General features: G+C 40.9%; 2 protein-coding genes across 3 annotated transcripts; both read left to right on the top strand.

The window, feature by feature from the left end:
• Positions 1 to 5,720: 5,720 nt before the first annotated feature.
• LOC143125649 (receptor-interacting serine/threonine-protein kinase 2) lies at positions 5,721 to 15,133 on the top strand. Its single transcript, XM_076287318.1, has 11 exons — positions 5,721 to 5,968; positions 7,296 to 7,446; positions 7,866 to 8,015; positions 8,312 to 8,439; positions 8,767 to 8,816; positions 9,006 to 9,167; positions 9,521 to 9,606; positions 10,046 to 10,114; positions 10,258 to 10,414; positions 11,852 to 12,046; positions 12,996 to 15,133. Exons 1-11 carry the CDS (start codon positions 5,808 to 5,810, stop codon positions 13,313 to 13,315), a joined length of 1,629 nt encoding a protein of 542 aa, XP_076143433.1. The 5' UTR covers positions 5,721 to 5,807; the 3' UTR covers positions 13,316 to 15,133.
• Positions 15,134 to 15,710: 577 nt separating this feature from the next.
• Positions 15,711 to 24,955, top strand: slc7a6 (solute carrier family 7 member 6). Of its 2 annotated transcripts, none has more exons than XM_076287319.1 (10): positions 15,711 to 16,103; positions 18,096 to 18,681; positions 19,434 to 19,559; positions 19,715 to 19,859; positions 20,341 to 20,464; positions 20,874 to 20,977; positions 22,159 to 22,255; positions 22,679 to 22,828; positions 23,139 to 23,322; positions 23,625 to 24,955. In XM_076287319.1, exons 2-10 carry the CDS (start codon positions 18,183 to 18,185, stop codon positions 23,690 to 23,692), a joined length of 1,497 nt encoding a protein of 498 aa, XP_076143434.1. In that variant the 5' UTR covers positions 15,711 to 16,103; positions 18,096 to 18,182; the 3' UTR covers positions 23,693 to 24,955. The 2 variants fall into 2 exon arrangements, with proteins under 2 accessions (XP_076143434.1, XP_076143435.1); XM_076287320.1 differs by lacking the exon at positions 15,711 to 16,103 and adding an exon at positions 16,682 to 16,833.
• The last annotated feature ends 1,051 nt before the right edge of the window (positions 24,956 to 26,006 follow it).

The following is a 26,006-nucleotide window of genomic DNA, read 5'->3' as shown; positions in this document are numbered from 1 at the left end:
GAACTTTCTGGCCGTGGACTTTTATCTGATTACACTTCACTTATAAAGGAAAAGATGTGAATTATATATTTCCCACAAAAACTATGGTTATGGATTTAGCAGACGCCTTTGTCCAAAGCGACACATGAATACAAACAACATAATAATATTTAAAATTGAACAGGGAACAGATTAGAATGTAGGTCAAATATAATAAGGAGAATAGTTATAATACACAATAATATCAATTTAATCAATAGCCTAATAAAAAGCAATGGAAAAAAAGGGAAAAGGCAATAATAAAACAATAATGTCCATTCAATCAATAATATAAAAACAATGACATGCTAAGACTACATTAAGGAGAATATCAATAATAAACAATAATGTCAAATTAAATAACAGCTCAATTGAAATAAAACAACATTATACAAACCATAACACATAAGTGCTTAAACAACTAAGTATATGTTGAATAGGAATGTCTTTAGACCCCTCTTAAACGACCCAAAACTACCACAGAAACGGAGAGCACTCTGGGCAATTCATTCCACCAACATGGAACCACTGAAGAAAAGAGTCTGGAATTAGACCCAGTTTTCATGACTGATTATATATAAAAGCTAACTTGGGCAAAAGAAACATGTTAATTTGTGGAACAAATTTAGGCTAGTTTTGAATTAACATTTATTTAACTACATGATTTATTTATGTATAGATTTATCTATCCATTTATCTATTTATACATTTATTTTCAAATCAAACTATACCACCGGTATTGCAGGCCCATGAGTAGATTTTAGCACTTTAGGACTTGAAATGCTATAAAAAAAGTCCCTCGGTGTGAATACCAATCTGCCCACTCTTTGTGACTCACCGATGTTACTAGTGAAACTAGTTAGTAATTGTTTGGTAATAGTTTACTATTGTTTCTTATCAGAGTATCGATTTGTCTTAGTAGATAAACTGCAAAGTAAATTCCATTGTATTCAAACTCCATTGTAATGAAGGCCCTTTCCCTCCTGGACCTGTAGTCATGTGGAACCTCAACCTGTAACCTGAGGCTTGCAGTGGCTATGGAAGTGAGTATATAATGAAGAAAGGTGACGTGCTATTTTATGACATATTTGAATTCAAGTTCATCACATATTGCTAAACAGCTCAAGTGTAATGGAGGTGCAGATGACAGACTGAATGATGGCTGAGTAAAAAGTGGTCAGCAGCTCCTTAGGCAGATTAAACTTACTTAGCTGTCGCAGGAAGTATAACCTCTTCTGGGCCTTTTTGTGGACAGAGTCAATGTGGGGAGACCACTTTAGCTCCTGTGAAATGGTAGTTCCCAGGAACGTAAAGGAATCCACAGTGGACACTGTGTCGTTCTAGATGGTGAGGGGGGAGAGTGGGGGGGGGGGGGGACTTCTCCTAAAGTCCACTGTCATCTCCACGGTCTTCTTGGGGTTTAACTCCAGCTGGTTCTGACTGGACCATTGAACCAGCTGTTCCACCTCCTGTCTGTAAGCAGACTCGTCACCATCCTGGATCAAACCCATGATGGTGGTGTCATCTGCAAACTTTAGGAGTTTCACACATAGGTTCTCTGAGGTACAGTCATTAGTGTAGAGGGAGATGAGCAGCGGGGAGAGGACATACCCCTGGGGGGCGCCAGTGCTGGTGGACCGGATTTTGAATTGGATGAGATGCTCCCCAGTCTGACATGCTGCTGCCTGTCAATCAGGAAGCTGATGATCCACTGACAGGTGGTGGCAGGCACTGAGAACTGGGTGAGCTTCTAATGTAGGAGTTCAGGAATGATGGTGTTAAATGCCAAGCTTAAGTCCACAAACAAGATCCTGGCATATGTCCCTGGGGAGTCAAGGTGGTGCAGGATGTATTGCAGTCCCATACTGATGGTATCATCCGCCAACCTGTTCGCCCTGTAGACTGCAGGGAGTCCATCAGGGGTCCTGTTATGTCCTTCAGGTGGCTCAACACCAGTCTTTCAAAAGGTTTCATGACCACAGACATCAGGGCAACGTCAGGGCCTGTAGTCGTTTAACCCTGTGATGGAGTGTGTTTTGGGGAATGGGATGCTGTCTCTGACAAAATTAATCATAATAACATAATAACTAAAACAACACATCTAATGGTGGCCTAGGACTGGAACCCAAGCCACACATTTTTTGTGTTTTTCTGGTTGTATTCTCACAAAGTGAATGAGAAATAAATATATGCGGTCATTATAGCATTGCTGAGAAAACAAATATAATGGTGGCATACTACTTTTGCACAACACTACTGTAGACAGGGAGAGAGAATGATTATAGGGTTTCAGTTTTTGCTGATAAAAATGAAGTAGAAATAAACTTGTGAGTCATTCTGTCAAGATGGAGCTCTCAGCGGATGTACTTGGACTCTGACTGATCCCCACTTCCCTACCTCTGACTTGCAAGGCCTGCAATAAGGGGGCTGTAGCTTAGCCAGAAGGGGAAACAAAAGTAATGACTGTGGCTGATTCGACCTCTCATATAACCTGTGATAGAATCACTCAATTTAAGGAACTTCACTTCAGGGTTTCACAGTCAGTGTGGTTTATTGCTCAGCCAATATGCAAATCAATTGAGTTTTTTTGAAAAAACAAACAAACCAGGACCATAGCTCAAAACAACTGACAAAACAATTGGTTTCCCCAAATGTAACACAAAATATCACCAAAATGCTGCGGTAAGTGAATACTGTCAAACTGACATGGTCAAAAGTCTTGTCACCCTTCACAAAAAGTGTCTTTTGCACTGATTAAAGCACACTTTTCATTGTTAAAATCCAGTGGTAAGTTTATGGCAGGGATGGGTAGTATTTCTGATACTTGTATTTAAAATATGTATTTCAAATAAAAAATAATATTTTGAAATTTGTATTTTATTGGGTTGAAGAAAATGGTTCTGTAATTTGTATCAAAATACTTTATTGGTGTGTATTTTTGTATTTTAAAAATACTGCAAAATACTCTCTATGTGATAACGTCATAAAAGCACAAAATGATGCAAGGAGCCTCTAATTGGTGCTGGCTTATAGCACTGCTATTTTAGCCCACAATCAGTCAGATCCGACAAACATTTAAATCTGGTCTGTCCGATTTCTTGTGGTTGTGGTTAATTGAAAGCACTGTCAGTCAGTTTTGATTAAAGCATTAGCTAAATCAGTGGTTCGTAAACTTTTTGAACTGGCAACCCCCCAAAAAACACTGGCCAAGTCTCGCGACCCCTGTCTCCAACTGGCAAAATGTGTTTTTACTTTGGGAAATGTTGCGGATGTGGAAATTGTCTTCTCTCATAGGTAGGCTATGTACACCAAAGGCATTATGTCAATGGCTTCTTTTGACAATCTGATTTATTATTTTCCAAAGGATAACTAACAGGCGCTCCTGTGGGGGAAAAGGGCTGCATGGTGTTCTGTCACTGGTAAGCTTATACAGCATCTTTAAGTTTGTGTAAACATCTACTTTCGAAGGAACATTATGGAAACACTGTGAATTGGATGCCTAGGCCGACATCTACTGAATATCCTAGTCTTTTAACATGTTGGTCTAAAAACCATTTCACGACCCCCAGTTTATTAAGAACCACTCAGCTAAATGACTAAATTTAAATGTAAATTCTTGAATGATTAACTTGCATATGGTATACTATTATAGGCAACCAATCCTATTGCCTCTGTGCTAATCTTTAACAGGGAAAAAATGACAGATATCTCAATGAACCACAATGACATCAATAGATTGTAAAATGTTGAGTGTGTTTGAATTCCCTTCTTTGTAGCATCCCTTTCTGCATTCCACAGTGGGGAGAAGCTCACCTTGTCTAAGTAACAACTTGATTTCCTTATTAGCTGCATACTTGAGGTTGGAGATATTTAGGTATCAAGTTTCTCACATACTGGAACTTCAAGAAACATAGCCTTATGATTTTCTTAGTTCTGCACTGGACTTGAATTAGGAACCTCGGCACAGATACACAATTATGATTTTGGCCTATTGATTATAATGTGGTTAATTGAAAGTGCTGTCAGTCGCTTTGGATAAGCATTAGCTAAATGGCTAAATGTAAATTCTTGAATTATAATTAATTCTGATCACACTACATGAACTTGCATACGGTATACAATTTGGTATCACAGGGGCCAAATTGTATACATTGTTTTTTACTATAGTTTCAAAATACAAAAATACAGTATTTTATTTTGATACATAATATGGTTACTGTATTTTGTATTGTAATATATATATATATATATATATATATATATATGGTTACTGTATTTTGAATGTATCAAACTCATTTCGAGTTTGATACATTCGAAATGAGGGTATTAGGTATTTTATTTTGAAATACATCCTGATGTATTTTTGCCCATCCCTGGGTCAGACGTCAGCTGTGAAAGCATTCCTGAGAAATATCAGCCCATTTCTAATGGACAATAGACTCAAGTTTACTCACCTTACATTTCTATTGATGTCTATGGACAGTATGATTTTTTCTCCAAGGATGTCCAAATATTTGAATGATTGTACCCTTTTATATGCAGCTGATTATCAGTACTAGAGGAAGCAATATAGGCCTAGCATCACCTGGCCATGGCCAGGCTTCACTTTAAACATGGTGCACCTTTCAGAGTAAGACTTGTCAGGGACTTTACTGAGGATATACTTTAAGTATACTATCATGAACTAAAACATGTGCTAGAACTATGTAACTAGTATCTTCACTTATAATTATTAAAATATAGTAGGCTACATACCACAAGTAAGCCTTCATTTATACTAGTTAATTTACCACACAAAGTAAACTTGGGAATTACAGGCTACTTCAACTGCAAGTTTACTTAATAAAAGGAACTTTAAGTATCATTATTTGTAAGGGTACAGAAAGTAACAGTGGAAACATCACTGTCAATGGAAAAAAGCCACACTCACTAATTCGTCATCATAACAGTTGACACATTTAAATGCTCTGTAGTGCTTTAGTAGACCTACTTCTGCATTTGCCTAGTGGGTGAATAGCAGCTAAGAGGTGCGCCTGCTTAAAACGCAGTACTCAAGAAACAGGGAAAGTTTTACATTTCAAGACCCCTGGCCCTGTGACACTGAAGCGAGCAGGGAATTTCCCCAGTGCTCAAAATAGCGACAAACGGTGAAACAGGCTTAGCTTATTCAGAGATTCAACAGCACCCAAGGGTATTGAGTAGGCCTACATATCGCTTGACATGAAGAAAACACTGTTGTGTAAACACTCCCTGGTTTAAACCATTAAAATTTGAAGAGAATTCTTATCAGAGGTGGTGGAAAACCATAATTATTAGGCTACACAATAATGGAATGGAAGACCTGAATGTTTTCAAAAAAGAAAAGAAAAAAGAAATAAAGTATTTAGAAATGTGATACAAGAATAGGCCTGTCATCTTATCTCGTACAAGCGTTATTGTATGCATTGTGTACATTCTCTCAATCAGGCTACGAAGAGATTCGGCGTAATTATTAGCCAGGTTTCTTGCCGTGTAGAATACTTGCGCTCGGTTCTTGTAAAGACACGAAATGAAAGGAAAGCACTGAGCAATCACAAAACGACAGGACAAGGGGATTTCGGTTTGTGAGCAGCCAATGAAATTGCACGTAAACAGATTGTGTCACTTGCCACGCGTGCAGCAGCAGGGGATGTCCGAGTCAGCACCACCCCAACCCAAAACAAGTCGCTCTGCGAAGCGGTGTAAATGTAAGTCTGTAGAGCTAAGCAGTGGTGTGTGCTCTGCATGGTATTAATTTGAGGATCCGAAGAATGGATAATCTTCTTCACCAGTTGCCACAGATTGAAGAGGGAGATATTCTGAATTTGACTCTGACAGCGACTAGCGCAGAAGCTTCCCTGCGGGGCCGATACAAGGGCACAGGGCGGCTTGTAGCGGTGAAACTATTGCCAAGTCATTCTACATCTCAAAGGTAAAAAGCTCCCTATGTGACAACATTACAAGATTGTACTGTTTTTACTGTACTGTGTTATGAGATCATTTAAAAAAAAAAATAGACTGAGATTTTCCCCCTTGCGCATTGAATAAACGCTATTTCAGAAAAAAAGTGGCTGGGGGAGACCGGGGCTGGTTGGAACACTTTTCACTCTCGGCTATATTTCTCCGTCTTACAATGCGTTGAAATTGTCAAATTGTGATTAACTGAAAGCTTGGGATCTCAGCTACACAATGTATACATTCAATGTCAACAAATTATCCCTTGTTTTGAGTTATATATGATTAAAGTGGTGTTGTGCACGTGTGCCAACCTGCCCCATGCACGGGGTTGGTTGGAACACCTATGTTATAGTCCTTTGCAGTACCCCTTTTGCTTTTGTTTGAAGTGCTCATCTAGATCACTGCCTGTAGGGCTTTGCTGATGTCTTCCTGTGTGGTTTTCTTCAGTAGGGCCGACCGTCAAGACCAATTTGGTCCCTACCGATTTTTTTTTACTTCAAATGTTTAAAAATGTCTGAAATGCTTCCAAATGTAAAACTATGTTCAGTAATTACAATAACAATGCTAAAATAAAGATTGATGATGTTTTTATGTGTAAAATACAAAGTTTATAGATTTGTCACAAAATAGCCATAGTATGTGCCAACCAACCCCAAAATCAGTGTGCCAACCTGCTCCGCCCACATTAGGTCAAACTTTTTTGCACAAATGCTGTTAGCCTGCTAATATCAGTCACCTCAGGTTTTCAAACTTCATTTTAAGATATAGATGAGTCCCCTAGCAATCAATTAATGAATATTTTTTTATATATCCCTAACTATTACCCTTCTAGGATGTATTTAGTGGGAGGTGCATATTCTAAGTTTTGACACTACAAAATTAAAATGTTGTTCTCACCTGGGTTAATGACCTGGAGACCAGTTACATATGTGAGTTTACTCTACTCAATAAGGCCGTCAGTTTAGTGTTGGAATTTTGTTGCAGCTCCCTCTAGTAGCCTGGATATTAACAGTGTTTCAACCTGCCCCTGTTCCAACCAGCCCCGGTCTCCCCTATTTCTTCGATTTATTTAGAATACAGCTAAATAACACAACCATTTCCCCACATGAATATAGGCCTTGATGTTACACTGCTGCGCCACCGCCAGTTTTCATACTGAGATGATAGTTTAGTCTGAGAGTTATCATAATGGTATTTCCATACAGGGATTGTCTGATAAAGCTTTGGGAGTAACGAGTTAGAAGCTGTAATGTTTTTTATAGTCTTTGTTTGTAAACATGCACAATTTCACTTATTGTCAGTGGTGGTGAGAGGGTGAGGAACACCTTACAACCACACCAGGTGAAGGCTGAGAGACTTTTGGTTCCGCTTGGTGTGTATCGGACGCGTTTCTTCTCTGGTCTGGTGTCGGAATGGATGACAGAGGGATCACTGCATTCACTCCTACATGAGGTATGCACAGCTTGGCACTGTTCTGGCTTCATGATGACATCTTCCTTTTCTAAAGATAATCTAGCCAAGTGTGTCTTACAGAAGGGAGAACAATGTTATTTTTACCCAAGTTCTTTGTGAAATACCCTCTTGAGATGCTTTTATTTTTAAATGGTTTATTCAAGAACATCCATTGCAAGTCAGGCCCACTGCCATATAATACATTTACAGAATACAGAAAACCCCCATAGGGTGTGTCAAACCAAGCAATATGCTGCTATGCCAATGTTTCAGTGTTGTGTGCAGCAGAGCTGTGTGTAACAAAGCACCTGAGAAAACCTCCAGTTCACATATCATGCATACCAAAGCGATGAATTTCTGAAACTCTTTCTCTTTCTCTCTCTCTCCCTCCTCCCTCCCTCTGTGTGTGTGTGTTTCAGACAAAGCTGTACCCTGAATTCCCCGTCTGCCTCCGCTTGCGCCTGCTCTGTGACATTGCAGAGGGCCTGTCTCACCTTCACTCGATCCCTCTTCCTCACCTGGCCCTCAGAGCCACGCACGTTCTCCTGGACCAGCAATACCGCGCCAAGGTATTCATCCAGACAGCTGTCCAAGACAAGAGCAGAGTGGGATCTGAAGAGCTTTCAAAGGCAAAACATGCCTTTTATATATGGTTATGATTAACTCTGGGTTTAATTTTAAGACAGAGTTGGAACCGAGGTGTATTTGAAAAGTTTTCAAAGGCAAAACATGATTAACTCTGAGTTGGATTTTAAGACAGAGTTGGAACACAGAGTTGGATTTAAAGAACTTTCAAAGGCAAAACATGTCTAATATACGGTTCTGTTTAACTCTGCTTGGTTGTCTTGTGTGGTTATTTTCCCAGTTATGCGATTGGGGGCTGCCAGAGTCCTACCCCTCTCAAAGGGTCAGGCCCTGCTACAGAAACCTGGCCTACTTCTCACCAGAAGCATTGCATGGGAGTGGGCGTTCAGTGAAGACGGACATGTACAGGTGAGCTAGCGCACGTTAGCGCACTATTTTATCACCCGATGCACTTCCTCTTCTGTGGGAACAAATTTGATAAGACAGATGATTTATGCAAAGCTGCCTTAGCCCCAATATTTCAAGTATACATACAAGTTAATAAATAGCAATGCCCTACTGTGTCCTACTTTGTATTAGGCATTTGGCATATCTAATGTATTTTATAATGTTTATGTTTCCGTTAATGACTTCAAGGACAGTTTATCAAAGCTAATTTGATATCACAGAGAGCGTATTTACACAGTGGAGTTTAGCAATGGGTATATCTCAAGCAACACTGTGTTCCCCTTCTAGTTTTGGCGTCCTTCTTTGGGAAACATTAAACAGACAACACGCTTCTGAAGGTATGCAGGCTTATCAAGCCTTATCTCTTTATGTGCACAGCACAGGTATGTGTGTCCCATATGTGTTTCTTAACATGTCACTGTGGTATATAAAGGCTGTTTTTATCTCATTTCAATACAGTACTCGCTCAACAGTATAGCACATGATACATGAGTTAAAGATGCTTGGTGTGTCTTTACTCATTTCAGATTTGGTACAGCAGCAGTTAATATTGCATGGTGTAGAGCAAAGCTTGGAGCAGGGATCAGAAAGCAGTTTGTTGCCGTCAGATACACCCCATCTCCATGCCCTCACTGAGCTTGCTTTGAGTTGCTGGAACAGTGACCCCGAGAGACGTCCATCTGCGGAAGGTCAGCAGGAAGTATATTGGGTTTGGTTTGGTTGGGTTTTATTATGTTGACCTTTATCTTTATATCCTTTCAACGGCATAAACAAACATGTGCATTCCTAAGGGATATCCGGTGGTACAGAAAACAACATTGAGCTAATGGTAACTTGGGGACAAAAAAAGTTTTAAAATCGACATTACGCTGAAGTCTGATTCATTTTAATTTCATAAGTATTTGCGTTGGTTTTGAACGTTTCAACAGGAAACCCTCTAGGAACAGTCTGAAAGGGTTTATATGACTTCCACACCTGTTGTTTCGTTGTTATCTGCAGAGTTATTTTAAATCCTTTCTTCTGTCTTTGTGTTTGTGTTTAGACTGTATTGGGGTTCTGAGAACGGCCTTGCTGTCCTTTGACCCCATGGCCCCAGGCAAAGCTGCTCTCCACTTGAAGGAGATTAAGGTGCTTATGATATGTTATAATACTCACAACTGCATTACACAAAATTGTCAAAGTGGTGCGCGCATCACGCAGTGCAATATGAGAAATTATGTAGAAGTCCGCACACTGTGGATCCCTTTCAGTGCAAATTTAAAGAGAGTCCCAAAAACAGTGACGTATCCAGCCTTTGGGAATCTCATTAAAATTGCACTAAAAGGGAGCTACATTGTGCAGACTACACACTTTCTCACAACTGCATTACAACAACAAACTTGTTTGACAGGTGTTGCTATGCAGTCTGCCTGTCATGAACCACTAATTTATTTATATACCTGTCTTTTTTTCTTGCCTGAGAAGTCAGACATGCCTAGCATGCCTGGTTTTGTTTTTTTGTTTCACCAGTAAGAGTTCTCTAGGACAGTTCTCTGATAAATTGCATGTTGTTCTTTACTATGACCAGGAGAGGGCACTGCTGAGCTGTCAAGACTCACCAGCCTGGGAAATTCCCATTGAGCTGAACAATCTTGAGGTAAAACAGCAACTGCTGCCAGTGTTTAGTGAAACAGATTCAGTAATATTTTCTTCTCGAGATTAGACTTATATTCAAACCTAAAATCCATAAAAGATGAATGATGTCATTAAACTTAGAATACCATTGTGTTTGCTCTAAAGAACTCTGCTGACTACAAGTTCATGCATTCCAAAACGCTGCCCATGGATATCCCACGGCCTCCCTCACAGACTCCTACATCGTCTGGAAGTAGCCCCAGCAAAGGCTCTCCTCTTCCCTCACCACCCAGGAATGGCCAACACAGGCGAGGCTGCTTCGGCAAGTGCTTTGTTTTATTTCCTTATTAAGAACTCAGAGCTGCCCTGTTACATGGCTTTTGGGTTTGTTTGAGTCATAGCTTGGCACATAAAGGAGTGATTTTTCACGTAGATCTCCGCTTCTCAAGGTCACCAAACACTGTCTGTACAAAAAAAACCTGAAAATAATCAGTTTACCTAGCTTGAGTTGCTGCAGCCTGGCAGCTACAGTGCTTCACTCTGGGGGCATGGAGTGTAGCACCGTAGCTGCCTGGAAGCTCTAACTGTTGGCTGTAGCAACTCAAGCTAGGTAAAACCGATTGTTTTCGTTTTTTTCTTACAGACAGTACTCGGTGACTTCAAGAAAAAGAGATCTATGTAAAATATTCCACCGGACTTCTCCTTTAAGAAGTTGTATGAAGATAAGATGACTTTTAAAAAGACCAATATTAGGTATAATTTCTTTTTTATGATCCAAGATGAGACAAAACAATTCCTAATACTTCACTGCTGATAGGGAAGTGTAAGAGAAGTGCTATCTTGTGCAAACCACAAGCCTGTCCTTGAGTCAAACAGCTGCCTGCAAGCCCAGCAAAAGTTCAGCCAAACCAAGTTTGTGTTATTAGTCATTCTCACATTTGAATAGTTTATCGCCAACCCTGATGCATTTCAGTCAGGTCATAGTTCCATCGCCTTGCGTTCAGTTCATAGCAATTACACTTACACACAATATTGTATTTGCCCTCCATTTGACAACTACAGTCAGAGTGAGTATCTCTTAAGAGGATAGCAAGGACGTTACCAATTCCTTAAAGTCTCAGCAGGTGTACCTTTTAATTTCATGCATGATGTGGTTGGGGTAGACATCTCCATTGCATTTTCGTAATGATCCTAACTGGATGTTATTGCTTACAAAAATATAAGAAAATACAATTAGTATGCAGAGTAAAGACATATTGACATGTTTGTCTGAGGTAGATCTCTTGGTATCGTTACTAAATGGATTTGGAGGGAAACTGGCAGACTGTTGTGCAGAGAGTGCTGCTGTCACCAGGATGAATGTGGAAGTCTGTGTTGTGCGCTGAATGTCTCTGGTGCTCCTCTTTACCGTTATAGATCTTACTGTCCTGCTTGTGTTGTTGAAACTGCGGAAAAGATTTGGTATGTCCTCTGAGAACAAAAATAACTTCTCAAGTCCTTGAATACATAAGGACCTTATTCATTCAGTCTGTAAACAATTGATAGTGCTAGCTGGTTTTCTGTTGCGAAGAAAAAAACATGCTGTACGTAAATTACTCCGTGATTTCTCCGTCTATTAGACCTGACGATATGTGAAGGCCCAAGTGCAAGTTTGATTTGTTAGGTAAGATATTGAGCGGTTTGTTTTGTGATTACAGTGTAATGAAGTTACGTGTATGGAAGTACATTTCTAATGAAGTTGCTTTCATTCTCTCTCTAGGTGGGAAGAACCAGACCTCACCGTGCTCAGAATCTCCCAAGGCCAGAGTCCAGTTGACTGGCAGAGCTTTGACAGTATCTCCCCCTCCTAAGAGCCCCTCTCCACCCAGCTCCAACTCCAGCCCCAGCTCCAACTCCAGTTCCAGCTCCACTCCCATGGCACCTTCCCATGCCCAGGCCAGATCTAAGAACCCGGGTGAGTCTCCAGCTCATGCCTGGAAATGACTGCTGCTACCATTCTTTGCTAACTCTTTATATTATATTTAAGGAACAACAACATAGGTAATAATTATGAAGCACCTCACACATATTCTTTTATTCATGATCCCATATTCATGGTTGTTTGGTCGCCTGGTCATCTTACAATGTGCCAGGCTAATCCGTGACGAAAGTTTGTTTTTAATGGAAGTTCCCATTCCAAACTCTCAGGCCCAGGTCAAGTCTTATTACAAGTCAGGGAATACCATCCTGCCTGTGATTTGATACTCAATGCTCAGTCGGGATCGGAGAAACTTGTTCACACACTCCATTGCTTTATTTCTGCGAAAAACAACAAAAAAAGTGTGAGGGGTTACAAACACAGTGGCAGGCCCCTGGTGGGCCTGTGTGTGTGGCCCTGGCCTTGTGTGGAGTGCGGCGCTTGTGCATCGTAAGCAGTTCTGTCGGGCAGCCCTCGCTCCCTCTCTCCCCCTGGCTTCCTGCTCAGCCATGTCTCCGCAGCCTTATCAGGGCCCATTGCGCTTCCTCCCCCGGGAGAGTGTTTGTTTCTCTCCAAACTTCTCCAGCTGAGCCTCCATTTTTTTCCGCATGAAACAGAAAACAGATTGTATGAGAGTTGTAAGTCTGAGTGCCCACATCTAGCATGATTAATTGAATCTTTGCTTCATAAACCACATATACCCACTAGATATGACCCTGCATGCGCTGTGTTAAATCACACACCTTACCATGAAACGTAACAAGGTGATGAAAGTGTGATAATGTCACAATGCAGAGAGCACAGTAAATGGATGGTGTAAACCCAGATGAGTTGCAGTAGTATTTAGGAATATGTGTCCCATAGGTCGTTTGTGAGTAGGTGTCAGCAAGTTTGTCTTAGTACCTCCACTGAACTTTTACCTTTGACCTTTCTCTCCTGCTCCCAGGCCTGCCAAGCTCGTCTCCCCTGCGCCGTGTGAGCTGCTGTGGCCTGCTGCTGGAGCGGCGTGAGCTCATTGTCAGGTGGATGACGGAGGGGCGCCTCAACCACCTGCTGGACGTGCTTCGCTCTCGCCAGGCCCTGAGCTACGAGGCCTACGAGATCATCACCGCCGCGGTCACTCTGGCGGCCCGCACGCGCTGCATGCTCGACACCTGCTGCTGCCTCGGGGAGAGGGTCGCCGCCCTGGTGGCGGTCACGCTCGGGCTGGTTTCTGCCACCTCCACCACCATTGCCACCAGAGACAGAACTCAACTGGCTCACTGAATCAGACATTTTGGGAGTGCTGATGACAGAGAGGCCAAATTGATGTGGAAAAATGAAGATGACAAAAAAGGAAAAGATCCATCTTTTGCCCTTCCTGCTTTTGACTGTGTTACATTAGGAAGCCATAAGGAAAGAGTGATCTTGAACTTCTTCCACTTATTTTGAAGGGTCACTATAAGGACTCTTAATAACTGTATGTATTTACACATGGATTTCTTGCTTAGTTCTCATATAAAAAACTTCCAAGTGTGTATAAACACCAGAGTGTGTTAAGCACAAACACTGAATGGACAGAAAGAGGACTTTGAGGACTGAGGAGCTGAACTAGCTAACTATTTTATCTTATCAGAACAGAACAGAAACACAGGCACTTAAACACGACTGATGGGTGTGCCAATGATACTGACAAAATGTGAACCTGATAACATTTGTTGTTATGTTCCATGCCACCTACCGGTATATACACCATACACTTAAAACCAATGTGGAGACATTGTGGAAGTATTTAATCAGTGAAGGTGTGAAAGCTATTATCCTAATGAAGATGAAGGACACTCTCAGAACAGACGAAACCAAAGACTTTTGAAGCTTATAAGTCTGTCTGTCAGATTGTCTTATGTGAGTGATGTGTCACTTGCTATCACCTGATTAACTTTATCAGGTGATGTGGATGCCCCACATAGAAACAAAGTGTATTTAATGGCTCTTGTAGGTTTGGTGAAAGACTTATCTATCTGTAGTTTTTATAAAACATATATATTTGCTTTGCATGCTTTCCAGTTTCCTTTTCTGTTTTAAATGCATTTTATCTTTTTGTGTTAATTGTTTTTCATGATTTTCAAAAGGATGAAATAATATCAGTGATCTAAACTTTAAATCTAAACTTTGTTTTTCTGTACTGAGAGAACAAATCTACACCTTTTGCTGGGGAAATGTTCATTGTAGAAATGTATGCACCTTACAGAATTATACATCCAAACTGATTTTAATGTTGTGTTTACTTTGCATTGTGCCATTAAGCACCGTTTTAATATGGATATATCTGTTTTATGTGGTCCTTTATGTACGGTTTTCCACATGCTTGTGCTGAGTGGGGACTATGTGCTGATGTACTGCTGTATCTTGTAACAAGAGACTGGGTCAAATATATTTTATCCAAAATTCCATTTCAGTGCAATTCAGTGTTCTCAAATGTTTCTTATTTTTTTCCTGAGAGCTTTGAAAATTCTGTTTTTGTTAATTAAGTTGAAATTATAATATTTCATGTAATGCAATGTATGCACCTTACAGAATTATACATCCAAACTGATTTTAATGTTGTGTTTACTTTGCATTGTGCCATTAAGCACCGTTTTAATATGGATATATCTGTTTTATGTGGTCCTTTATGTACGGTTTTCCACATGCTTGTGCTGAGTGGGGACTATGTGCTGATGTACTGCTGTATCTTGTAACAAGAGACTGGGTCAAATATATTTTATCCAAAATTCCATTTCAGTGCAATTCAGTGTTCTCAAATGTTTCTTATTTTTTTCCTGAGAGCTTTGAAAATTCTGTTTTTGTTAATTAAGTTGAAATTATAATATTTCATGTAATGCAATGTATGCACCTTACAGAATTATACATCCAAACTGATTTTAATGTTGTGTTTACTTTGCATTGTGCCATTAAGCACCGTTTTAATATGGATATATCTGTTTTATGTGGTCCTTTATGTACGGTTTTCCACATGCTTGTGCTGAGTGGGGACTGTGTGCTGATGTACTGCTGTATCTTGTAACAAGAGACTGGGTCAAATATATTTTATCCAAAATTCCATTTCAGTGCAATTCAGTGTTCTCAAATGTTTCTTATTTTTTTCCTGAGAGCTTTGAAAATTCTGTTTTTGTTAATTAAGTTGAAATTATAATATTTCATGTAATGCAATATTATAAGTTGTAGTGTCATGGTTATAGATTTATTTTGTAATACATTTGGATTTATCTTGCTGGCTCAGTCTGGGCCCCAACTGCATATTTTCTACCAAAAGCTACAGTAGTCCTCTTGCATACCGTTGTCTTCTCACAGCGTGTGTCTAATTGCATGAGCCTGTAGCTAAACTAGACCTATGCTTCCCCTCTCTGGGGCAATAGGTGCCTCCATGAGATTCTCCATACCTCCTCCCTGAAATCATTTTCTAACTTTCTATCTCCAACTTATGTAGACACAGAGACAATTAACATTAGTTCATCCTCTTCATTATAGCCTCTTTTCCCTCTAAGAGTTTATCTCATCCAAAATACAGGTTAGATGTGATTAACATGTGATTCTGACAATGGATTGGATTCATACAAAAGGAAAAAAATTATATTATATATTATATTATATTATATTGCTAGGGTATACGCTTGGACAAAATTCCGAATACCAGCTGTATACCATCTTACATATCAGCACACTTTAGTGGGTTGCCATTGGTGCTCGTTCCCAATACATTTTGCTCATGTGGGGCAAAGCTCCGCCTATGGGTGGAGTTCAAGGCAATATAGCCAGACAAACACAGGTAGTTTAATGTCATGCGCGTGCAATAGATTCCCAGATTGTACAAGGTTCCATACGTGGTCTACTGCATTAAAAATAAAAGAAGTGACAGTGTTTGTGCTTTGGCAATTTCTTCACGTGATTATTGCCGGTGTCACGTGACATTCTAGCTTCAGTGTTGCGGTTGCGGGTGATGGCTTGGTGATGCTCCCGATAAACTAGCCTACATCCTGGGACCAGTCTAGAGAGAAAATCGTGCTATACCAAGGTAAGGTGGTTTCTGAAAATATTTTGTTTCATTCAACATTTTTAACCAAATACAGGCGACAATCTTGTCTAGCAATGGATACCTGGTAGCCTACAGATAGTCCTACCAAATTGATCAGACAACTGCAAGGCTCTTCCAAGTTCATCATCCTAAAGCAAGATCTCATTTTAGCGTATTAATTGCACAGCTTCCATTATGTATGTCCTGTGTCTAATGCGCTGAAAATTGTCTGTTGAGTTAAAAAAAAAAAAAAACATTTAGGTAAATGAGGCCACAGTCTGATTCAGTAGCCTATAGTGGTGGTAGAGGCTATGTTAAGGCTTCAGTTGACTACTTGTCGTAGCTGCATTTAACTTCAAACTGCGCAGTCTGGAAAGGTTGGGTTACCTGTGCTTATTTAATATGGCTTTGGTTAATTTCCATCGTCTTGGATGATGGACCGTGTGTTTGATAACTTGCGTGAACAAGCTTTGTTCTGCGCTGTAGCGTCGCTGTTTCTCAGCTGACTGACTCACGGAGTATCCTTGTTTTGTTCCTTTACGATTAGAGGAGGAGGAGGGGGCTGACTGACTCACTGATGGCTTACCGAAACTTGACTTTCCAAACACAATAAAGTAGTTCAATCGCATATCTATCTGTTATAAGACGGGTTAAAATTGTCATCTGTGGTTTGAGCAAGGTCAGGGAACTCTAAAAGAACGGTTATCTCCGTGTTATTTTTCGTTCGGAAGTAAGTTGGACGCGTTGTCGTTTCCTTTGTTTGTGTTTCTGTTATGGTTAAGGTTCTGTCTGGTGCACATCACATTATATGACAACTATGTTTGCCACGATAGGCTATATTGGTGTCTTATGTCAACTTTTAAGTCACTCTCAAACTTGTTGGCCAAATGGCCCTACTTAGTTTGAAGTTCAACCAGTGCTTAGATGCAGGGGGCGTCGTTAGTGGAAACCGTCGCTACATTGAATACATAGATGCATGCTACAATGTATTACAAATGTTGCAATACATTGTTTTTTTGGGAATGAAGTGCCTTAGTTATCGTTGCCTCAATGATAGTGTACGCCTAAACTTCTGACCATCCAGCTGCAATGATTCCTAGCATACAGATCAACAGGAAGAGCCTATAATACAAAACAGTTTAGATTAGATGACATTAGATACATTTATTCATCCACAGGGAAATACGCGTCCAGTAGCATGATCTAGACCTAGAGAAGCACGCATCAAGAAAAACACCCAAACATAACAAAAGTGCAGCCTGTATACCGGAGCTCTACAGAGAACTGCTTATTAAGCTACAAGTCATGGTGACAGGTTTTACAGAAACAGGTCTCTGTTCTTTATTCATTGATGGTTAATGTGCCTTCTGTGATGTTAGTATCCTGGTTGAAAAAAACAAAATAGCGCCAAACTCTATGCAATTGAGGAGTATTTTCTCTATTAGAACAAAATGAAACAAAATTAAACATTTATGAGAACTGCCTTGGATGATCATTCTGTCCATAGCACATTTGACACATGACTAACACATGGCACGATGTGCCACAAACTGACTTCACACCCAAGTGAACACATTAGACATAAGTTGAGATGTCGCATGATGCCGAGTAGAGAGCTTAGCATAGAAAAGCTTGGACAAGTGGTATGCATGATTTTGTTTATTTGAAAGATCTCTTAATTGCCCCTTGGCCCCTTGGCCAAAAACTTTATCGTCCTTGAAGGTTTTTTAATATTCACTGAGTGACTTGGAATGAAGTAGCTTGAATTAGACTTTAGAAGCATTCAAAGAGACCTGCATCTCTGACAGGCAGTGACTATGAAACTAGGGCATTGCTATTATGACATCTAATGCAAGTGAACACTACCAAGAACTTTTACCATCAGTCACAACAGCTTTAAATGAAGCAGCGCACACTCTCTAATCTCACAATTCCTCTCTCCTCTTCTCTGCCCTCTCCTGTTTGTCCTTGTGTTCTGTGAATGTACTCTAGGTTGGACACTACCGACAAGTAGCTCCCACACCCCTCTCCTATTCCTTCCTTGTCGTTGGACTCCACACCCCAGCTCAACAGACAGGAATGGAGAACCAGGAGGAGTCGAGGAAGCTCAATGGGGGGCCTGGGTCAGCGGCTCAGGGCTCGGAGGACGCCGGTCAGCCCAAGCAGAGCATGCAGCTGAAGAAGGAGATCTCGCTGCTCAACGGCGTCAGCCTCATCGTGGGCAACATGATCGGCTCTGGCATCTTTGTGTCGCCCAAGGGCGTGCTCATCTACAGCGCCTCCTATGGGCTGTCGCTGGTCATCTGGGCCATCGGCGGCATCTTCTCCGTGTTCGGGGCACTGTGCTACGCGGAGCTGGGCACCACCATCACCAAGTCAGGGGCCAGCTACGCCTACATCCTTGAGTCCTTTGGGGGCTTCATCGCCTTCATCCGCCTGTGGACGTCCCTGCTCATCATCGAGCCCACGGGTCAGGCGATTATCGCCATCACGTTCGCCAACTACCTCGTGCAACCTCTCTTCCCCACCTGCGAGCCGCCATACTCTGCTTCACGCCTCATCGCGGCCGCCTGCATCTGTGAGTTCACACTGGTGTGACAGTGACGTGGGAGAGCTCTCATGGTCCTGCATAGAAACACTGTTAAGAAGTTTTACTGCTTTAATTAGTGTCGGTCATGGAGATGATCATGTATATCATTTGTACTTTTTCATGTACATTATATAGACATTTTAGCATTTTTCACATCACATAAACACCACCACCACCACCAACAACAAAAGTACAGAATTAAATGATGGTTGTTGTATACCACCACCACCAACAACAAAAGTACAGAATTAAATTATGGTTGTTGTATAGGCTATACACTGCGCAAGCATTAAACGGAGTAAAAGCTTGTACGGGCACTAGGCGGCAGTTTTATATATCACATACTACTACTATTACTACTACTACTAGCACTGATGGAGCCATTGTTTATTTGTTTATCAGAAGTAATATTTATGAGGTGGGTTTAAGTCATATTCCAAAAATAAATTTGATTATTTGTATCACATAGCACAAATTGTCTTTTGGGAACAGCTGTAGATGAGAAGGGCAAAGAGCTCTCAGAGCCTGAGAATTGGGTTACCTCAACATAAACACAAGCACAGACTTGTATCCATCATTCCTCTCCCAATAATGGAAGTCGTTTGCGTAGTGGAAAGTCACTTAGGGTAGAATCCATCATTTTTACTCTTGTGGTTGCCTTGTCCACATCTAAATGGCCATACTGTTCTGGAGTTGTGTGGGAAATGGTCCAGCATCAGTGATGTTTTGTTCTTGTTTAGGCTTGCTGACATTCATCAACTCTGCCTACGTCAAGTGGGGCACCCGCGTACAGGATCTCTTCACCTATGCCAAAGTCCTGGCCCTCATAGTCATCATCATCACAGGGATTGTCAAACTGTGCCAAGGTGAGCTACTGACACAAAGTTTGTGTGTGTGTGTGTGTGTGACTTCACATTGTGGGTGCTTCTTCCTGAATTGAGTCAGCTGTTGAGGGAAGCCACAGGGTGCTGTTTTTTATGTGTTTTGAGTGCACAGCAATAATTGTGTGTATGTGTTACAGGAAACACAAAGAACTTTGAGGCCTCCTTCCAGGGTTCGTCCCTAGAGCCAGGGGACATCGCTCTGGCCTTATACTCTGCCCTCTTCTCCTACTCTGGGTGGGACACGCTTAACTTTGTTACCGAGGAGATCAAGAATCCTGAGAGGTATTTAGACATTATTTTAACAAACCATTACATTTTTGATGCAATTTGACTTTCAGAAGTTATGCACTGTATTTAATTCTCTCGAGATGGAGACATACAGTATTGTCAGTAGTTCAGGTCTTTGTAAACTTAATTGTAATTTGCAACAGACAGGCACACACAAGTCAAGTTTATTTATATAGCACATTTCAAGCACAGGGATCATTCAATGTGCTCTACATAAACAAAAGAAAAAAGTAATAGTAAATAAAAGAATGAATGGGCAATAGTTGAAATAGTTTAACAAGTAAGATCATAATAATTCAAAAGAAAACCTAAAAGCCAAAAAAAATTGTGGGTGGTGTATTGATGTCTGTGTGTAGAGCGCTTTGTGTTGCACTAAATAATAATATATAAATAAAAGTACTTACTTACTTTAGTTACTGCCTTGCACTGATGTATTTGACTGAGCTGTATCAGTTTGTGTGATCTAAAATCTCAGGAACTTGCCCTTGGCCATCGCCATCTCCATGCCCATTGTCACCATCATCTACATTCTGACCAACGTGGCATATTACGCCGTGCTGGACATGAGTGCCATCCTCGCCAGCGACGCTGTGGCCGTGGTGAGTTTTTAATAATCAATTTATTTATCAGTGCATCTGCCATTTAATTACCAAAATTATCAAAGTAATTGACAACTAATCGATTAAGTTTTGCTGCCCTACATCCATTTATTCATCAGTGTATCTGCAGAACCTAGAATGACCTTTGAACTAATGTGTGTCAACAACTCAAATAGTGTGGGAGGAATAACAAAAGTTTATTGTCCTCTGTGAGCTTAAATGAATGGCTGTAATTATGCTATGAAATGGTTAGTTCGTAAGAGTAAAGGAAGAGTACCAGTAGACCCATTAAGCAGCATAGTGGAAAATTACAGCACTGGATCACATGCCATGGTGGTTTGTTTGATGGTGTGTGAAAAAGTCTTAAGCTCGGTTGAGTCATCTCTGCATCATGTTCCTTTTCCACCAGACGTTTGCAGACCACACCCTTGGGGTCATGAGCTGGACCATCCCTATAGCTGTGGCTCTGTCCTGCTACGGAGGACTGAACGCCTCCATCATCGCCGCGTCCAGGTAAAAATGTGGACGTGAACACATTCAAGCCTTATCTGAGACCATGGTCACCAATCAAGGCCTGTGGCAGTATTGTCAATAGCTAACTTTGTGTTGATCCAAAGCCAGGCAAGTCAGTTGTGTACCAGAGCAACTTTGGAGCAAAGCCCTCATTAAGGTACTGTTAAGGAGAAGATCGTAAAACAAAAGTTGTTCAGTTAGACCCAAAACATCTGTATCTCTTTAAGAACGTAATTCATGTCTGTCTGAGAGCCCAAGTACGTATCAGACGAGGGGCTTCTGTCCTCAAGTTTGCGGTCTCATTTAGAGGTTGTTCTTGCTGTGTGCCATGCAGCCATAATAACTGTACCTGAAGCTGAAGACACACCCAAGGCCAGAGACTGGCACACCACTCCCATTACACCAGTGGTTTAATGCTGATGGGTATTCCTCTGTTGCTGTTGCATGTGTGTCCCTGTTAGCAGAGGCTCTTAAGTTAGTTCTGCTTCTCTGGATTTTATGGGGACACCATTGCATAGTAAATATGGTGACGTGCCATCTGGGGTCATTCTGCATAAGGGAAATGTGTTCTCTTCTGAAACATCTGCTGTGTGGCTTCTGAGGTATTTCAGAAAAAGGGTTGATGGATTAATCAGTAAAGTTCAAATGGAGGCATTGGTTAGCCATTAAGCAACCCAAGCAATGTTAGGTTTCCACAGAAACAGTCATAGACTACCAATGGCGGGTACTATTTGTATTCATGTTCAGTTTATTGTAGATTTATGTTATCTTACGAAGTACTAACGTCAGTGCATAGAGCATATTTGTTATTGTATACATTCCCTATGACTCTGTGTCTGGTTTGCATGTAGTTTGTGCTTCATTAAGTTAATGGTCTTCACTGGCATTGTGATCTCTGTGGACAGTCATCCTTGTTGGATCTCATTTGATTTCCTTTAAATGAAGACTGCACTGCTCCTGTTTCAGCGTTCAAGATATTTGATCGTGTTCATTTACAATATCATGTTGCAATCAATAGCTCAGTAAATGGCTTTTATTTATGTGTAGCTGCTATATAGAATCAGGTTGTCTGAAGAGTGTATAAATGCGTCAGCCAAATGTAATGTATATGACTGTGAGCATATGTGTTTGAGTCTCTCCTGCGCAGCACTGTGAATGTTTGTTTTGTGTCTTCTGTACAGGCTGTTCTTTGTGGGGTCGCGAGAAGGTCATCTGCCGGATGCTTTGTCCATGATTCATGTGGAACGCTACACTCCTGTTCCTGCTCTGCTCTTCAATGTAATGTACTTCTGTCTGACATTTTACCCATTTAGCTAGTGAATAGATGCACCTGTTGGACAACCCAGACCCAAATTCTGCAACAGGAATTAAATTGCAACATGAAACCTCAGGAACGCTGTGCTCATGGTTCTGTCAGTGACTGTATGTCAACTCCCACAGTATCAAGTATCAAGGCAATTATGCCAACAGCTTTAGCCATTGTGTTTTGCACAAAAGTAAAAATTGAAGATGGTGAATGCAATTGTTTTGAAAAAGCCATGTCAATTCCTGCTTTGACACACCGTACCCAGGGTCCTACAGCACCTCCTATTGGTCAACTGAATTAATAATGTGCCATTTCCTGTACCACTCCCATTTCTCTTAACATTTAACATAGTATATCAGCACTCATCATCATTTCTGTTCATCTTTGTTTCACAGTGTGCTATGGCACTGATCTACCTGGCCGTGGAGGACGTCTTCCAGCTGATCAACTACTACAGCTTCAGTTACTGGTTCTTCGTGGGTCTGTCTATCGCTGGACAAATCTACCTACGCTGGAAGGAACCAGACCGACCCCGACCTCTGAAGGTAAAGGGGGTGGGGGGAGAACATCTATGTCTAGTTTGAAAGCTCAAGGGGCAGCCACCAGTTTGTTGTATTGCAGCAAGTTACCAGCAGTGCTATCTTGGGAGTTGTGCTTTGTTGTTGTTAAAGGAGGGTATTTTGTTACCCTCATCTGTGAGGTTGCAGTTTGTCATCCAGTTTACAGACGGCCAGTTACAGCGACTTTTTTTCTTAATACTAAAAATGGAACTATTGAATTGATGTTGATGTCCCTTTTCTCTTCCTCGTGTGTGTGTGTGTGTGTGTGTGTGTGTGTGTGTGTGTGTGTGTGTAGCTGACACTTTTGTTCCCCATCATCTTCTGCCTGTGTACGGTGTTCCTGGTGGCAGTGCCTCTCTACAGTGACACGCTGAACTCCATAATTGGCATAGCGATCGCCCTCTCTGGAGTGCCAGTTTACTTCCTGGGAATCTATCTCCCAGAATCCAAGAGGCCACCCATCATCTCAAAGCTGCTGCGTGAGTACATCAGCCATGCTCCTGTCTCTTCAAACCAAACCCAAAGTTTATGGTTGTCATGTTTGTATCAGCCATTAGTTACCCATTTAGACAAAGTACTTTTGCATGATTTTAAACTTCGATCTTTTTTTTGTTCTTTTTTCAACTTTTGATTTTTCACCAGCTCAGAATATACATTTCCAAGATCCACTGCAGATACAGCTGCGGTTAATAGCAAGGAATAACTAATGGCTATTGCTCATGTCCGGCTGTGTCCTTTTGACGTCTTGACTGAAAATGTTGTTTTCTTCCTTTCCCTCCAGGTGCCATCACACACTTTACTCAGTTCTCCTGCTTCTGCGTTCTCACTGAGATGGATGTGAGCGAGTGAAGGAGACCATCATCACGGGATCTCACTGCCACGTCACCCCACCAGTAGTCGCTCGCACTACACCTCCCCAAAACACTGACACCGCAGCAGGAGAGAGGACTCCACGTGGATTTATCCCACTCTCTTCACTTTCAGACTTTACTTGATTTATTTCACATGCTTGAATACACTTTTGTATTCATCACCCGGTGGTCTACATGTTGTGGCCGGTTCTTCTGGGTCTGGGAACATGAATTCACACACTCACCTGCACACCTGTTCTGCACCCGTTCTGTCCAGCATGTGTCCACTCCTGGGGCCTCTGCTCCTCTCAGGGACGTCATTGAGGAACAGTAGTGCTGAATGCCCTGGGCCGCCTTCAGCCAACTGGACTGCTACACTTAAAGAAACCCAGGGTATTTTAGCCAGCTAGACTGACACATGAAGTGCCAGGGGCCTCTCCCCTCTCTGTGATGAGAGGCAAATGTTGGGTACCAATACTGTCTGGGCGTTATGGTTTGATTAGTTTTTCTTTTGTTTTTTAATAGAACGTTTTAAATATTGTATTATTTATACACACTGTTTTTAATGAGGAAATGATTTGTTTTCCCAGACTTTTAAAGTTTCAGTGTATGTGCGGTTTACAGCTTGTGATGCAGCCTTCTAATCATATTAATGTATGGTGTTTTGTAGATGTGTCTGATGGGGACTCTTCTGGGACTCTTATTAATCTTCTTTCAAGCCTTCATATTATGTGAAAATGAACAGAATCCTTTGTATATGCTGCTATCCAATTTCATTCTGCCATATTTGTCTTGCAAATATTTATGTAGGTATCACTCTAAATCAGTTTACTTGAGGCGATGTTAGGCAGAACTAGTTATATGAAAGCAGCTCTTCTGGTTGAAGGTATCAGTTGCATTCTGTTATGATCACTTGCCTACACCCCTTATTTACAAAGGGTATATCGACCATCATTATGCAGTATCTATTTCAATGTCCCTCATATATAGGCAAAGCTTGTCTCCAGAAATATATATTCTTTGTAAATCAGTAGATTTCAGTGTTAGTCTTGACTGTGTTATACTATTTGTGAAATGATTATGGTGGTGTGTATGAATGCTGTACTGTACTACAGTGACTTTAGTGAAGTGTATTATTTTACTTTACAGTCACGATGATGTTCCTCCATTAGTTTTCCATCATTGTGTGTGTGGCTAAGAACCGGACTGTCCACTGGTTCTCCATGTTCTTTTATCTGGGGCAATAAAGATTCACAAACTATCTGATGTTGAAAGACATTTTTTTACTCATCCATGAAATGATTCTCATCTCACCTGTAAGGAATTGTCTAATCATTGTTAAGTTACATCAAAGGGATCGTGCAGAAAAAAAATTTGTAAAATGTTCCTATTATCCAGATTGCACACGTATCTCTGGTATCGGATCTGAGATGTCAGATCCCCAGTTGATTGCCTCCAAAAGAAAATTTGACTTGATTTCAAAGTACTCCTTCTAAAATTCAAGGCTCTGAATGGCTCCAAATGACCTTATAGATATGACCTTCTGGAACTAACTCCTGCTCTCTACCAAGACCTCTTTGTTCCAAAGATGCAGGTGTTCCATGAGTATCAAAAAGCCCAATAGGAGGTTGTCTCCTGCTATGTGCCCCCATGCTGCTGTACTGTAGAATTGTCTTCATACCTCCATCCGAGAGGCAGATACTATTTCCATGTTTAAATCTAGACTAAAAACATTCCTCTTTAGCACATCCTACAGTTAGAAATATTAATGCTATCCGGCACTTGCCATTATGTACATTATGTGAGTCATGTTGTGTTTAATATAGTTGGGGGTTACAGAAAGTGTGTGTTGTGCTGGGAAAGAGTGCCTTTACTGATCCCGGGAGCAGTAGCCAGTGAGTGTTGTGACTGTCGCCAACCAGATTTACACCTATTTTGGATCCTGCTATCCTTGCCATCCTTACATTAACTACAGGCAACCTCTCCCTCTATCCCTATATTATATGAATAAATAGAATAAATACTGATTAAATGACCATATTACTTATTGCTCTCTATGTCTCTTGTGCATAGTCTTTGTGATAGTTCCTGATATGATAGTCTATAACTAAATGCATATTTCGTAACATACCTCTATCCACTCACTCTCTCTTTCATTCCCCTTTTACATAGACTGCCTCTTCTCTTCCTCTTTTACTATAAATGGACTGTTTATTCTCTTCCCCTTTTACTATATCTATCGGACGCTGTTTCCCAACTGATCTGCTTGTAGACCGTTATGCATAGTCTACCCTGCTTATGATACACCTCAA

This window comes from Alosa pseudoharengus, unplaced genomic scaffold (genome assembly GCF_046254945.1).
Source record: "Alosa pseudoharengus isolate Yale_2024_CS ecotype anadromous, Long Island Sound unplaced genomic scaffold, YU_APseudo_1.1 YU_APseudo_1.1_scf_16, whole genome shotgun sequence".
Taxonomy (NCBI): Eukaryota; Metazoa; Chordata; class Actinopteri; order Clupeiformes; family Clupeidae; genus Alosa; species Alosa pseudoharengus.
Note: the sequence above shows the minus strand (reverse complement) of the source record. Positions and strands in the feature narration are given on the sequence as shown.